Source organism: Anser brachyrhynchus (genome assembly GCF_964034855.1).
Source record: "Anser brachyrhynchus genome assembly, chromosome: 23".
NCBI lineage: Eukaryota > Metazoa > Chordata > Aves > Anseriformes > Anatidae > Anser > Anser brachyrhynchus.
In genome coordinates this window covers 7,284,407-7,300,093 of record NC_137716.1, presented here as the reverse complement: position 1 = coordinate 7,300,093, position 15,687 = coordinate 7,284,407, and the positions used below count along the sequence as shown (strand labels likewise).

General features: G+C 64.0%; 1 protein-coding gene across 1 annotated transcript; it reads left to right on the top strand.

Annotated features, from left to right (window-relative positions):
- Positions 1-5,258: 5,258 nt before the first annotated feature.
- Positions 5,259-15,477, top strand: MKNK2 (MAPK interacting serine/threonine kinase 2). The gene is made up of 14 exons (XM_080565632.1): positions 5,259-5,341; positions 5,443-5,624; positions 7,168-7,249; positions 7,399-7,500; positions 7,649-7,746; positions 8,550-8,629; positions 9,045-9,118; positions 9,212-9,316; positions 9,645-9,700; positions 9,796-9,891; positions 11,200-11,394; positions 11,500-11,664; positions 11,772-11,815; positions 12,310-15,477. The coding sequence occupies exons 2-14, from the start codon at positions 5,577-5,579 to the stop codon at positions 12,566-12,568; spliced, it is 1,404 nt and encodes a 467-aa protein (XP_080421758.1). The 5' UTR covers positions 5,259-5,341; positions 5,443-5,576; the 3' UTR covers positions 12,569-15,477.
- Positions 15,478-15,687: the final 210 nt, after the last annotated feature.

The window sequence follows — 15,687 nt, the reverse complement described above, 5'->3', positions numbered from 1 at the left end:
GGGAGCTGCCCCAGTGCAAACGGGTTGGGCCTGCAGGCGCGGGGGCTGCGGGTGCCCAGGGCTGAGCTCAGTAATTTGACCTTGGTGGCTCAGTAAATTTATCACTTGTCTCCCTGGTGCTGGTGAGGTGCAGGCAGAGGAGTTGGGAGTGCTTTGAGAGCCCAGAGAAGAGCAGATTCGCAGCTCTCCCCCGTGGCGGGGCTGGGCTTCGTGGGTTGAGTGGGGTTGACCCTTCCCATAAACACGGACGGCGCCAGCAACCCCTGAGCTGGAGCAGGCACGGCTGCCTGGCCCTGGGCTGCTCTGCCAAGCACAGCCCGGCCGCAGTGCAGAGGGGTCTGTGGTAGCCGTATGTTCGAGGGGAAATGGTTCACATCCCTGGCTCGGCATGGGATCACCCGCTGGTCTGGAAGAAATGATCGTGGCACGTCCTGGGAGCGGCAGGACAAGGCTGCTGCCCTGTGCCCCTGCTGCGCCCTGTCTCTCCTGGGCCAGAACTCCTCCGGTCCCCACAGCAGCTTAGGAGTGCAGTAGGGCCTCCTTTCCAGCTCCTCTCCAGTTTTAACCAAATCGGCCCCTGGTTTCCAAAGCTGGGGACAAGAGGCAGGGATTGCACGAGCCCTCAGAAACCAGTTCCCGGGGAGCAGGGTCTGGGGATCTCTCAAATGCATCTGAACCCATGCTCAGGGGACACCCGCGGGGTCTGGACAAACCCCAGCTGGGTGCTGGAGGCCGTGTCCCCACTGGATGAGGACAGGGCAACATTCCTGGCCACCGCTGCCTCCCCAAGCAGCAGCTCCACAGAGGGAAGGCTCTGCAGGGTGTGATGCCAGGCTCCAAAACGCTTCGGCCCCTCTCTGGGAGCAGCTGCTGGCGACGCGGCGAAGCCCAAGGGGAGGCACGGCACCGGCCAGGCCCTGGCTGAAACGCAGCGGGGTATTTGCTGCTGCTCCGTGGTGCTTTAGCTGCACTGGGAGCATTGCCACGGCAGAGCTGCAAGGCAAGCACGTCGCTGACCCCCACCCCAAGCAGATCACGGAGGTTGCTGCATACCGGCGGTGTGGGGCACCCCTGCAGAGAGGCCAAGGGCCTCCTTTCCCATCCCTGGAGCTGCTGCCTCTGCCCGCTGTTTATCCCCCTTTGCGCCTTCAGGGCTGGGGAAGCTGAGGCATGGTGTTGCCCCCCCCACACTCCGCTTCTGGTTTTGGGTTCTGGGTCTCCCTGTAGGGGTAACAGGCTCCTGGGCCAGGGGGATGGCTCATGCAGAGCTGCTCCTGCGGGTTTCTCCCTTTCCCAGTGACCTTAGAAGATTTTGAGGGGTAAGAAAACCCCGAGGCTGCCCAGAGCCTGGCTGTGCCCTGCAAGGTGCAATGCCCCCGACCCCCCCGGTATCATTCCCTCCGGTGCCTCCTGCACTGCGCTGCCTCACCTGCGCCCGGCCTCTTCAGTCCCCGCAGAGGTTGGGATTAACCACGGCCCAGCTGGGATCGCCCGTCTTCCACAGGATGCCCGTGCCAAACCCAGCCCAGCAGTCACCACCTCCGTGTCCCGCGAGTTTTGACCAGCTCAACGTGATGGAGCTGGGGACGCTGCCGCATGGGAACGCTCCCTACAGGCTGGCATCCCTGCTCAAAGGCCTTTTTGGGGTGAAGCCTCTCTGGTGAGTATTTGTGCCTTCCCTCGGGGTGGTGTTGCCTGGCTGTGGGTTACGGCTTCTCCTCAACCCTGTGGCACCTCTTCCAGCTGGAGAAACTGAGGCACGGCCACCCTTCCTCATCCCCTCCCCACGTCCCAATGCCAGCCCCGAGCCAGGGCTGTGAGGGGTCTTCAGGAAGGAGAACCTCTGCCATAGCTGGGGAGTCCCTGGCTGTGGGGTCCATGCATGGGGAGCAGCCCCGAAATGTGGGTGCAAAGCAGGAGTCGGGAAGCCCAACTCAGGGTTTGTCCCCAGGCAGCTGAAGCAGCCAGGAAATGTCTCGGCTGTGGCTGTACCTGTGCGTGTGTGCTGGATACATGCGCGTGTCCCCATCCCCTCCCCGCCTGCCCCACAGCAGAACCAGCAACGGCAGAGTCAAACCTCCAGATTTCTGCCCGGCAGGAAATTCCTTTTTTTTTTTTTTTTTGCAAGATTTTTCATTTTGAAATGGAGCCAAGGCTTGAAATCCTCCTGCTTTCAGGGGAGGAAATCTGGACTAACCTCCTCGTGCCAGGGAAATAACGCAGGGAAAATGGATTTGTCTTCCAACCCGGAGCAATGAGATGCGGGGAGGAGGAAGCCCCGCAAGGAGCAGGGTTCCCGGTGCTTCTGTCCACGCTGGGACCCGGCAGCAGCGTGTGGCCCCAGTGGAGCCGGTGGGGCCCAGTGGGCTGGGGTGACCGCGGCGTCCCTCCCCCGTGACTCACGCTCCCTTCGCTCCTCTCTCCAACAATAGCCGGTTTCCGGCACGGCCCCGCTCGCTTTCCTGTTTTCCCTCGGCCGATTGCAGAGCATGGCCCTGCCGCCTGCGTGCGCCCGGTCCCCAGGAGCACCAAGCCCTGTCCGAGGTCTCCAATGCATCAAAATTTGGGTTTTCTCCACTGCAGCATTTACACGTGTGTGAGTGTGCATGTACATGTGTTGGTGTGCGCGTGAGCCCTTGGGTGGCCATGCAGCTCACAGGGATGCACCTGGAGAGGCCGCACCTGTGTGTGTGCGTGCATACGTGCCAGCTGCACATGCGTGTGTGTGTGCAAGCACCCAGGCGGGGCGATGCTCTGCGCACCTCCTGCATTGCTCTTGCACACGCATGCCCGTGCTTTTGCACACGCCAGCCTGCTGCGCACGTGCATCTCCCTTGGGTGACAGCACCAAAGCTGCAGCAGGGAGCACCCCTGGTCCTGCTCGGCCCCCCCTGGCCCCCAGTGCCCATGGGTGCTGCTTGCTCCCTGCCCCTGCAGCCCAGCCCCGATGCTCTCGCCATGCCTGGCTGCAAACCTCGCCCACGGCTGGAGGAAGCAGCCCCTTGCGCTCCGCTGCTTCTTTCCACCCCGGCTCCAGTTTGAAAGGGCACCGGTGTTGCCCCCACCCCTCCTGCTGGACCCCCGGGAGCGCTGCAGCCGTGGGAGCAGGGGTGCAGGGATGCCCCCAGGCCAAAGCCCCAAATCGCTCTAGGCCCCAGAGGGGGCGGTGGGTTGGGGCCTTTGGTGGGTCAGGTAGAATCCAGGAGACAGCGCACAGAGCGCGTGCAGCAAGCATGCAGCAGGCACGCAGTGACCGTGCAGTGAGCCCAGGAACATGCAGGGAGCGAACAGTGAGCATACAGTGCGTGTGGCAAGCGTGGAGGGTGTGTGCAGTGAGCGTGCAGTGAGCGTGCAGCGAGCGTGCAGTGAGCGTGCAGTGACTGCAGCGTGCAGTCAGTGTGCAGACATGCAATGAGTGTGCAGTGAGTGTGTGGCAAGCACAGTGTGCACCAAGCATCCAGGAAGCATTGGTCATGCAAAGGCCACGTGACAAGCACACAGAGCATGCACCAAAACATGCACAGAGCATGCACCAAAACATGCACAGAGCATGCACCAAACATGCACAGAGCATGCACCAAAACATGCACAGAGCATGCACCAAACATGCACAGAGCTTGCAGTGAGCACGCAAAGAGCACGCAATGAATGTGCAGCAAGTACACGCTAAGCACACAGTGCACATGCAGCACACAGTGCGCACAGCACACATGCAGTGCACATGCAGAACACGCAGCACACGCAGCGCACACACACTGCTCCAGCTCCCCATGACAATGGGTCCCCATGGGCTGGGCGAGCTCCCAGGCGTCCCCAGGTGTCCTCGCCGCACCAGGCACCCGCGGGTGGCCCTGCTGGGGCTGCGGGTGCCAGCGCTGCCACCCTGTCATTACCGGCCCGGTGACCTACATGGCGGCGTGCGCAATTTGGGAGGCATGTGGCTCCTCTGCCTGCGCCGGAACCGCCCGACGGGTGCCAGCAGCCAACGCACCCCGTGGCTCCATCCCCCGTCCCTTCTGCAAGCCTCAGAGGACAAAACCCCACAAATCCCCTGTATCCCCCCGAGCCCTGCCCGCCCCCCGCACCAGCTTGGGTTAATTGGGAACCCCTCGTTAGCAGGGCAGCAGTCTGAGGTCTGGGGTGTCTGCTTCACCCCATCTGCTTTGCTGGAGGGTGGGACGTGGGAAGGGCAGCCCAGGCCTGCCAAAAGCAGGGAATTTTGCTGATTTGCAGGGTCTGGGCCCACAGCGGGGCGGTGAGGGCCCTGTGACCCCACCGCGGTGGCCCCGAGCCAGGCCGGCACTGGTGGCACTGGGGGCTGCAGCAAAACATCCCCAACGGGACGAGGGGGAGAAGGAGGAAGGAAGAGGGGTGGGGGGCGAGCGTGACGGCGGGGGGCTGCGGGGCTGGGGGGGCAGCAGCACGGGGCCGGGGGGGGCCCCTTGGGTGCGCAATGGCGGCGGCGGCGGGCGTGCAGCCAATGCGCGGCGCGGCCGGTGAAGTCATGCACCGCGGTGCCGCAGCCATTGGGCCCTGCGCTGCCGCTCGGCGCAACGAGCGCGTCTGTTCTCAGCTCGGGCTGGCGTCACGCAGCGGGGGGGGGGGGGCACACATGCAAGGGGGGGGGCACACATACGCAGGGACACCCACGCAGCCCCGGCCTCCCGTAGTGCCACCGAGCGTGGAGTTGGGAGGTCCCCGCTCGGGAGCCCCCCGTCCCACACCACTGAGGGGCCTCGGTGGCCTGTGGGGACCGGGGGGGGGCCGTGACCCTGTGCCTGTTCCTCCCCCCCCCCCCATGCAGGCCTGGTGCTGAGCACAGCCCTGCTCGTGGCACGAGTTGGGGGGCTCCTGGGGGGGAGGGGGCACCCATGTCCCTGGGGGTCCCCCGTGGCAGTGCCCCCGTCCTGGGCTGCAGGAGGGGGTGTCCCTGCCCCTGGGGGGGCGTCCCTGCACCTGGGGGGGGTGTCCCTGCACCTGGGGGAGGGTCCCTGCACCTGGGGGGTCCCTGTCCCTGGGGGCGCAGCGCAGGGTGCCCGGGGGGGGCTCAGTCCCCGTGCCCAGGAGAGGGGGGTGCCGGCGGGGTGCCCCTGGTGCAGCAGGGGGTGCCCGGGGGGGGCTGTTTTGCTCCGCGGGTGCAGCGCGGGGGGGTCCCGGCGGGGTGGGGGCGGGCCGGGCCGGGGGGGCGGGGCCGGGGGGGTGGGGGCGGGCCGGGGCCGGGGCTATAAAAGCGGCGGGGGCGGCGGCGCCGCGTCCCCCCCCCGGCGGCGGAGCGGAGCGGAGCGGGCGGCGGTGCGGGCTGCGCTACCACCAGCAGCGGCGGCTCTGCGGGGCCGCGCCGGTGAGCGGGGGGGGGCTGCGGGGCCGGGGGGTGGGGGGGCGCAAAGGGGGGGGGTGTGAGACCCTTCTGACCCCCCCCCCTTTGGCCTCCTTTCCCCGCAGGTCTCAGCCACCCCCCAGGCTCCTCTCCAGCTCTGCCCGTCCCCCCCCTTCCCGCCCCCCCCCCCATCCGTTTTTATTCGCCCCCTCGTTTTGTACCAGCAACGCCGCCCCCCGCCGCCCCCCCCCGCAGCAAGATGGTGCAGAAGAAGTCGGAAATCCAGGGGTTCCACCGCTCCTTCAAGGTAACGCGGGGGGGCCGGGCCGGATCCTGCTCGCTGCGGTGCGCTGCGTTACGCCCCGTCACCTGCCGGGGGGCCGAGCCGCCCCCACGCTGCCCCCAAAAGCACCTGGAGGAAGGCAGAAGCTCCGGTCCCACCGCCGCCCCATGAGCCGCAGAGGGACGGATCCTGCCCTGCTGCGGTGCTGGGGCGCAGCTCAGCTCCTGGGGTGGGCGTGGGGCGGGCGTCCCCGCTCCCCTCGGTGCCCCAAAGCCCCGTGGGGGTGTCAGGCTGCGGCACGGGGCCGCGACACCCCGGGCACACAGGTGGGAGCGCGGCACCCACCAGGCCCTGCGGCGGGACCTGTCGTGCAAGAGTCTTGCAAGAGGGCCGGATCCTGGCAGCACGGAGCGCACGTCCCTGCTTGCACCGCTGCGGCCGGGCGCCGTCCTACCCCCGCGTCCGTCCCGGCCGTATCCCTGTGTCCATCCCGGCCGCTGTCAAGGTCGGGGTGCGCGGGAGGGGACGGATCCTGTGGCCACCCCGCTGCTCTCAATGCTGCCTCTTGTCTCGGCGCGGGGCCGGGGCTGCATGGGATCTTTGTTTAGTTTGGCTGCGAGCGCTTCAAGGGATGCCGGGAGATCATCTGCAACCTGCCCGGGTTATTTTAGCTGACACCTAATCCTGCTTTTAAGGCTTTTGGCTGGGTTTTCGCTCACCCCCTCCTCGGTGGCCGGGGCCGCGGGGGGGACACCTCGGCCGTGCGATGGAGCTGGTGCGCGGCAGTCGCTCCCCATCCCCCAGACCTTTGTGTGCCGAGGCTGCGGCAGCCGGCACGGGCGACCTCATCCTGCCCACGGTGCCGCTTGGCAAGGCTGGGGGGGCACACACAGAGGTCCTGATGCTGAGGCCGTGGTGCACGGCACGGGGGGGGGTCTGGCAGCCCAGGGCAATTCTTCATTTTGCAGATTTGGATTTTCAGTGTGGGGGTACACACAGCCCCCCATGGAGGACACCCCAGGAGCCAGCAGGCTGCTACTGGCAGTTTCTGGCAGTGTGGCCGCGTTTCCCGTGGGGCTGGCACCAGGGCGGGTTTGGGAGCCGGGCGCTGTCTGCCCCCCTCCGCCCGAGCAGGTTTCGTAACCCCACCGAGGCCGCTGCCTTTTCACCTCGCCGGCCGGGTGCCACCCTGCTGTCACTGTGCCAGCGGGGGGCCGGGGTCCTGATGTCCCCGCTGCCTCCCCGTTGGAGGCAGCCTCTCCCCTGCCCTGCACCAGGGTTTGGGCTGGGGGGTCAGCCGCGGTCTGGTCCTGTGCCATGGGTCACAGGTGCCTGTGGGTATGATGCTGGCTGCCCCAGATTTAGGGCTGGTGTGGTGCACGTGGCCCCAGCACCATCCCCATCGGGAGTCATGGTCAGACCCTTCTTCCCCTCCTCCTCCTCCCTTAGGCAGCAGCAGTGTGCTGGGGTCCTGTGGGAACGGGTGAGCAGCGCGGGTGCTGAGGCCAGGAGCGTGTCGGAGGCCACATCTGTACGGGGACCTCGCTCATGTTCCTATCGCCCGCAGGGACAAAACCCCTTCGACCTGGAGTTTGACCAGTCCAACCACCTGGAGCCCGTCTTCAACTTCGAGTGCCCGTCCCGTCCCGGTGAGCAGTGCACAGCTGTGTCCTGGGACGTCCCGTCCCATCCTCGCCCCGGGACGTCGTCCCCTCGCCTCACCCCGAAGGCTTTGGGGAGGGCCGGGTGACAGGGCTGTCCCCGCGGGACTGACGCGGGTGGCTTTGTCCTGCTGCAGACATGCCTTCAAGTCAACCCATCGACATCCCCGATGCCAAGAAAAGGAACAAGAAGAAGAAGCGCTGCAGAGCCACTGACAGCTTCTCCGGCAGGTTCGAAGGTGAGCGGGGTGCTCGGGCAGGGTCGGGTCCCTCCTGCTGTTCCCAGGGCTGGGGACAGGCCCGGGAGAAGGGACAGCAACAATGTCCCACGAGGTCTGAGGACTCCGTCCTCCCTGCTGGAGGCTGAGGCGACCTCTCCCCTGCCAGATGTTTACCAGCTGCAGGAGGAGGTGCTCGGGGAAGGGGCCCATGCCAGAGTCCAGTCCTGTGTCAACCTCATCACCAACAAGGAGTACGCAGTGAAGGTAACGCGTGGCTGCGTGCCCGGCTCTGCCTGTGCCTCAGTTTCCCTTCCCACCCTGTGTCCCCTGCTGTCCCAGCTCCTGCCACCACCCAGCCCTGTGATCGTGGTCCCATCCCTTAGCCGCGCTCCTCTCCCTGTTAAATTAGGGCGGCCACGTCTCGCAGGGCGGGCGGGGGATTAAATTAACGCTTGCAACGCGGCCCGCGACGCGTGGTGAGGAGGGGCACGGTGCTGCAAGGGTGGCGAGCTCCAGGCCCATGCGTGTCCTCCCCACGGGACTGCGGGCATGGGGCCTGAGGTGGAGGCCCTGCGGTGGGGCTCTGGAGGCTGTGGCCTCAGGGGGAGCGCGTTCTGGGGGAGCAGCAGCTGTGCTGCAGTTCGCAGCCCCAAGCCAAGGGGCAGCCCCGTGGCCAAAAAGTGCTGTTGGTTTTTGAGGGTTAGAGCCGAAATGCGGCAGGAACTTGGCTGCCCCCCATGTAATTATGCACTGGGGAAACTGAGGCAGCGCGGAGGGTGCGTGGTGTCGGGACCCCTGCCTGGCCGGTGGCAGGGACGTGAGCCCTCATCTGCCCGCACCAGGGCTGGCGGCGGTGCAGGGCCCTTGGCTGCAGCCCCGTGGGAGGGAGCGACTTGGCAGCGCTGCGGGAACGGCCTGTTCTGCTGCCTTAACCCCTTCGGGCACCCCCAGCCTCCGTTAGCCCGGCCCCATGCCCCCCAGCCCCCGTCCTGGGGACCCCCCTGAGCCCCCTGCCCTGTCCGCGGGGTCCCTCGCTGAGCCCCCCCCGCCCCCTGTCCGCATTTCAGATCATCGAGAAGCGCCTGGGCCACATCCGCAGCAGGGTCTTCCGGGAGGTGGAGATGCTCTACCAGTGCCAGGGACACAGGTACTGCGGGGCCAGCCTCGGGCCTCCGCCGGCCTCCCCTCCCTCCCTCCCTCCGGCCTCCCTTCGGCCTCGCCCCGAGCATCTCAAGGCGATGAAAAACGTTTCGCCATGGCAACGGGGGGCCAGGTTGGACCCGTGCCGAGGGGCGTGCGGCTGGGAGAGGTCTGCGAGCAATTAGGGCTGAGCGGGGTGCCCAAAATCCCCCCCCCCCCCAATCCCAAGTACCCAGAATGTGGCTGGGGGGTCCCTGGCTGTTTGGATTCAATCACTTGCGATGCAATTCCCTGCTGGCGCCTGTCCTTCGTGGCCCCCCCGGGGGACTGATGCTGGCAGTGGGTTGGTGGGCTCGTGGCGGTGGGGGGGACCCCAATTTTTTGGGGGTTGGCGCTGTGAGCCGATCCTGCTGTCCCTGCAGGAACGTCCTGGAGTTGATCGAGTTCTTTGAGGAGGAGGAGAGGTTTTACCTGGTGTTTGAGAAAATGAGAGGAGGTGAGCACAGCGCTGGGGGCTCCCCGAGGGGCACGGGGATGGAGCCACGGAGCCGACCCCCCCGAGCCCTCGCTCCGCTCTCGCCCACTGCAGGCTCCATCCTGACCCACATCCATCGGAGGCGCCACTTCAACGAGCTGGAGGCCAGCGTGGTGGTGCGGGATATTGCCAGCGCCCTTCACTTTCTGCACAACAAAGGTGAGTTTGGGGCTGCAGCCCTTGCCCTTGTGGGGTTGGGGGGGCTCGGGCACCCCCCCACATCCCCCTGCCCTGGGGACGCCCCGGCACGGCACGGGGTCAGGCCCAGCTCCATCACGAGGTGTTTGGTGGTGCCGAACCTGTTCCTCCAGTCAGGCTGACTCAAGGCCAGCAGCAATTTCTGCCCTTCCCCATGACACAGGCGGCGATTTTGGGGTGGGGAGGGACGGGGGGGGGCTCCCTGTGGTTGCACCCGAGCCCCTCCCCACAGTGGGATCGGGGTGATTTTGGCCTCTCGTTGACTCCATTTTGTCTCCTCTCCCCCTAGGAATAGCACACAGGGATTTAAAACCCGAAAACATTCTGTGTGAGAGCCCAGACCAGGTGAGCAGGGAGCAGCCAGCTGGGGCTTGTGGCTGCTGGGGGGGGGGGCTCATCCCCTTCCCCCAGGGGTCACCAGCTGCCTGCCCCCCCCCCAGGTGTCCCCGGTGAAGATCTGCGACTTCGACTTGGGGAGCGGCATCAAGCTGAACGGCGACTGCTCCCCCATCTCCACCCCCGAGCTGCTCACCCCGGTAAGGCCACGAGCCTGCACCCCTGGGTGCCCCAAGCGCCCCCCCATGCCCTCTACCCCCCCCCCCCCGCCCCCACGTTATGGGGCCGGGGCTGCTCTTGGCACCCGTTGCGCTCAGCCACCCCCTTCGCTTTCTGGTGGGGTTGCGGGGAGCGGCGTTACCCCGACACCGCACCGAACGTGGGGAGCGCGATCTGGGGGGGTAACCGCGGCCTCAACCCCCCCGCTCCTCGCCGGGCTGATGCTGGCAGGCGAGGCTGGGCTTGCGTAATGCGTTCACGAGGGGGGGCCCTGCACGGCGCGGGGGGGCTGGCACGCAGCCCGGGCTGCCGCGAGCCTTAGCAACAGCCAGCCCCGGCGGAGGCGGCCGCGGAGGCTGGCGGGGAGGGGTGGAGGCTGGGGGGAGGCCGCTGTGATATCCTCCCCTGCCCCGTCTCGGTCTTACACTGGGGGCTCCCTGCTGCGGGAGGCTGCTTGGGTGCAATGGGGGCACCCTAAAAAGCCTTGGGGGGTGTGGGGGGGTGTTATGAGGACACCCCCCCCCCCCCAATGCTGGTGTCCGCCCTGGGGTGAGGGAAGCCCTGCTGCCCTTATCGCAGCGGCGAGGCCCCACGCAGGGCGTCACCGGTGTTTTTTTGGCACCGCTGTTTTATTGGCACGGGGCAGGGGACGGCAGAGCCCAGCTGATGCAATGCAGCAGCAGTGTGTGTGCATGGGGGGCGGAGGGGGCACAAAGCACCCAAATGCTTCCCTCACCCCCCCCCCAGCCCCTCTCACTCCTGCCTTATCCCTCTTCCCAGGGCAGCACCCGAATTTCCTGGGTGTCACGAGTTGCCCGTTCTCAGCCCTGGGGGGCTGCGGGTGTGGCTGCCCCGGGCCCGGCAGGGTTAAGGCTGCGCAGCGTGCTGGAGGGAGGGCGGCGCGTGTTTTTCTGCTGCGGCATCAGCTGCTGGCGCGGCCGGGGCGATTATCTGCTGCCTGCAGCTTTTCTCTGCCCTCGTCACAAGGCTGGCGCGGTCACGTGCGCTGGAAAGCCCCAGAGTCCCGGGGAGGGGACGGCAAAAAGGGACGCGGGGCCTCAGAGGCGTCCCCGCTGGCATCAGCTGTTAACTCCTGCCGCGGCGGAGAAGGAGGAGCGGGATTGTTCTCAGAGACTGGGGTGCTGGGAGGGGGCCGTGTCCCCTGGGGCTTGTTTTCTGGGGTGACCCTTTGGTGACAACCTGCCCCGTGAGGGAGGGGCAGCTCTGCAGCGTCCCCCACGCGGGGGATTTGGGGACCTGATTTGGGGACCCCATGCTTACCCCCGCAGTGCGGCTCAGCCGAGTACATGGCCCCGGAGGTGGTGGAAGCCTTCAACGAGGAGGCGTCCATCTACGACAAGCGCTGCGACCTGTGGAGCCTGGGCGTCATCCTGTACATCATGCTCAGCGGGTACCCCCCCTTCGTGGGCCACTGCGGCTCTGACTGCGGCTGGGACCGCGGCGAGGCCTGCCACACCTGCCAGGTGCGCCCAAAACCCCCCAAACCCACTCCACAGCCCCCCCCCCCCCCCCCCCACACACACCTTGTCTGGATGTTTTTTTCCTTTATTTCTGCCCCCCTCCCCCAGAACATGCTGTTTGAGAGCATCCAGGAAGGCAAGTACGAGTTTCCCGACAAGGACTGGGCGCACATCTCCTTTGGAGCCAAAGACCTCATTTCCAAGCTGCTGGTGAGGGATGCGAAGAAGCGGCTCAGCGCGGCCCAGGTCCTGGAGCACCCTTGGGTGCAGGGGGTGAGTGCTGCCTGCTTGCCCCCACCCCCACACCTCAATGCAGCACCCCCAAAAGCTGAGGGGGGGCTGCAGGATGCCCAGCTCTGAGCGGCTCCATCTCGTTGCAGTGCGCCCCGGATAACACCCTGCCGACCCCCATCATCCTGCAGAGGTGAGTGGGGGGTGTGCGTGTGCCGGGGGGGGGCCTGGAATCACAGAACCATGATTTGGGTTGGAAGGGACCTCAAAGCCCACTCTGTCCCACCCCTGCCATGAGCACGACCCCCCCAGCAGCCCAGGCTGCCCCCAGCCCCATCCAGCCTGGCCTTGGGCACTGCCAGGGATGGGGCACCCACAGCTCCTCGGGGCAGCCTCAGCCAGGGCCTCACCACCCTCAGGGGGAAGAATTTCTTCCTAATATTGGATCTAAATCAATTTTTAATTTAAAACCAATAGAATCGTAGGCTCCTGGCTCATGCTGCTTTGTGAGGGGTTCTGCCACAGCTCTTGTGCCCTGGGCAGTGGTCACAATGTGTGATTTGGGTTTGAGCCATGTTTCTGGCACTGTCCAGCCTGGTGCCATGTTGCATGTGGGGTGAAAGACCCCAAAACATGGGCTCAGCCCCCCCTCCGCCTGCACCCCTAAACCCCTGCTCTCTCCCTTAGGAACAGCAGTGCCAAAGAGCTCACCTCCTTTGCCGCCGAGGCCATCGCTGTCAACCGCCAGCTGACCCAGCGTGACGAGGACGAGGAGGAGGAGGAGGCGCGACCCATCATCATCAAAGCTACCTCATGGGCCATGCAGCTCTCGCCCCCCTCCGAGTCCAAGCTGGCCAAGCGGCGGCAGAAGAGCAGCCTGGCCAAGGCGGTGGCCGCGGGGCAGCACCTGGTGGCCCCGCTGGTCCTGGTGGCTGACCAAGCTTGAGCCCCGCGCCACTCCCCCTTGTCCATGCCCTTCCCAGCCTCTCCTCTTCTTCTCTCCCCACCCCCCCTCCAGCCCCCCTCCCCAAAAACCAACACTGTTTCTAGCTGGTGACAAGATCAGGACACGTCCTGTTGGCTGGTTTCCAAGGTTTTGCTGATCTTGTAGGGCTGGGGCTGGGAGGGTTTGTTTAAGATCTTTTTTTTTTTTTTTAAAGGTATTAAATCAAGCGTGAGGTTGCTTCACCCAGGGCACACTCAAGGACATCTGACAGACACATGGACTTTTGTTTCTTGACTCTTGGTTTCTCCCCTGACATTTCCCCCCCCCTTGCCCCCCTGCCCCAACACCAAAGGACTCTCTTTATCTGCGGCTGCTTTGACGATTTCAGCTCATTTCATACTGTGAACAAAAGCCCCTCGGTCGCGTTTCCAACAACAGTAGCAGCACTTTAACCTCGGCTCCCTCTGGAGCTGCAGGTTACCCCTGATGTTGGGGAGGGGGCATGCGGGGGGACCCCATCCTGTCCCAGCTGCGCTTTCGGGGACACGCTGGCATCGTGCAGGGAACTGCGGTGGCCAGAGGGGACGGTGCTGGTGCGGGAGCAGCATCCCATCCCGTCCTGCTGCCTGAAACCCCAGCTTGCAAACCTACCCCCTCCCCACCCCCCCGGCAGCCAGCTTCCAGAATAAGCTATTCACTCACTTTATCCTTTTAATTTTTAATTGTTATTGTTGGTTTTAAACTGCTAGCTGTGCTTCTCTACAGGGCACGGAGAAATGTCTTCCTTTCCACCCTCGCTCCAGCAAGTGGCTCCTGGGGGTAAGGTCAGAGCGTGGGGAGATGCTCGGGGTGGCCCCGATGTGGTGCTCCTGCACTGGGGGGGTTTGTGCACCCCTGGTTTCAGAGCAGCTGGAAAACCAAAGGAAAACAACCCTTTGGGAATAACGGGGTGCTCATGGATACAAACAGGAACCCCCCTTACGTAGGGACCTGCTGCAGGGCGGCACGACCCAGCCTGGCTTCGGGCTGGCCCTGAGGCTGCAGTGGCAGAAGGGGGTGCCCTGGGGGTGGCGGCAGCACCCAAGGGTCCCCGCGGGATTCCGGGGCCGGAGGGTTTGGGGTCAGGGTGACAATGGTGCGGGGTCTGCAGGGCAGCCGGGGAGAGCTGGCTGCGTGCAGTGGTGGTCACGGTGCGCGTCTGTGCCTCCCTCGGACCCTGCTGTGGGCAGGCAGGGGGGCAGGCAGGGGGAGGACTGGGAGACGCTGGATTGAAAAGCCCACGTGTGGGGTCAGAGCCAGCTCCTGCAGCTAGCGGCCGTCCCTGTGTCCTTCCCCCCCCCCCCATCCGTTCCCCTCTGAGCACGGGAAGGGAGGGTGCCCCATTTGTTTGCAGTCTCCCCCGTCTAACTCAATGCTTGGAGCTTTATATTGTCATAAAAAAGCAACCTTGACCCATCATGTGCACAGTGAAGGTTGTGGGAGCTCGCTTTGAGCCAGGGAAGAGATTTTCCCGGGTCTTTAGCTGAAGACAGTCGCTGTCTCCGGGGGTGAGGGGGAAGTTATCCTTTTTGTTTTAAGACTGCTGACAGCAATACTATGCAATACGTGTTGTTTTTTGTTTCAGGGAGGTGTGTGTGAGTTATCTTGGGAGACAATGATCGAGGTGGCGGTGGTGTTTGGGGCAGGGTCCGGCTTTTCTCGCCCACCCCAGCCCTTCTGCTGAATAGCATCAGCGGGCCGGGGACAGCAGCCCACCCCCCTCCCCAAAACCACCGTGCCCCCCGATCCGCCCTCTCCCCCGGGTGCCCGGTCCCGCTGCTCAGGTGGGAACCCCTCCGGAGAGGCCTCCTTTAAAGGAAAAAAAAATTCCATCTTGATTGTACATTACTTTTTATAGCTTATTTTGTTTTATCAGTTGTAGATAATTCCTTGTTGTCTTATATTAAGAAATACTTGAATGATGTACAGTACGCGATGCCTTGAGCTGGTATTGTGAAAGCTATTGTTAATGCTGCACGCCGCAGCCTTTTTTTAAAAAAAAAATTGTGGGATGGGGATGGCGGGGGATGGCTCTGAAATTTTTGTCCCCCTGTGCTTTTGTTGGCAAACAGCATTTCCCCTTCTTCCCACGTGCAAGACCTATATTTTTACGTACATGCACTCTTCCGAAGGCTCGCCGGCGCGTTTTGGCTCGGGGTTCGGTTTGGTGGCGTGGTTGCGGCACGTGGCAGGGTCTCTGCGTCTGTAAGGATGTTCGATGCCTCTAGGCCTGGGGGGTTGCCTCTGGAGCACCTCCGGCCCCGTGGGTGCTTGGTGGCAGCGGCAGGCACCCATGGGTGCTGGGCGCGATGCTTGTGCCAGGCAGATGCTTCCCTGTGCTGTGCTCCGTGCCCGGTTCCCCAAAGCCCTTTGGTCTCCCCCTGCTCGTGCAAAGCCTCCCCCATAGAGCATCTGTCCTGGAAACCAACTTCTTTTTTTTCTTTTTAAAGCTGGAAACTTTAAGCGTTTTGGCTCCCCCTTCTCCCCCCTTTGCCCCCTCCCCTTCAGCCAACTAACTCGACTTAGGACTGGTTAGAAACTTTTACTGTGAAGCTAACTTTTTTTTATCGAAATAGGAGAAACTTTCTCCACTTTACAATTGATGAAGACTGCCAAAGCTGGTTCGACAAGAGTCACGTTAACGCACTGTTGGTTTGTACACAGGCAGCCTCTGCTCGGGGGCTGGCTGGAAAATAAAAATGAAAACAAACAAAAAAAATTAAAAAGGAAAAAAACAAAAAACAAGCACTTTACTGTATGTACCAGGTGAACTGATACAGCTGAATTGAAGTTTTCCTTTATAACAATTGTTGATGCCAGAATTTTGTATTCTGTTTTGTAAGAATTTAATAAAAATGCGTTGAGACCTACCGGAGAGCTGGGTGGCTTCTCCCAGCTCTGTTTTGTGATCGCTGTGTTCCCAAACTGCCCTACCCTTCTCTGTGGGGTGGTGGGAGGGGGAAACTGCGGCCAGCAGAAAGTGCCTGCTTGGTGTCACCCTCTGGGGGTGCCCTCCCTGGGGCTTGTGGGGACAGCCTCAGGGATGCTGCTGTCTCTGCAGAGGAATCCATGCTTGCTGC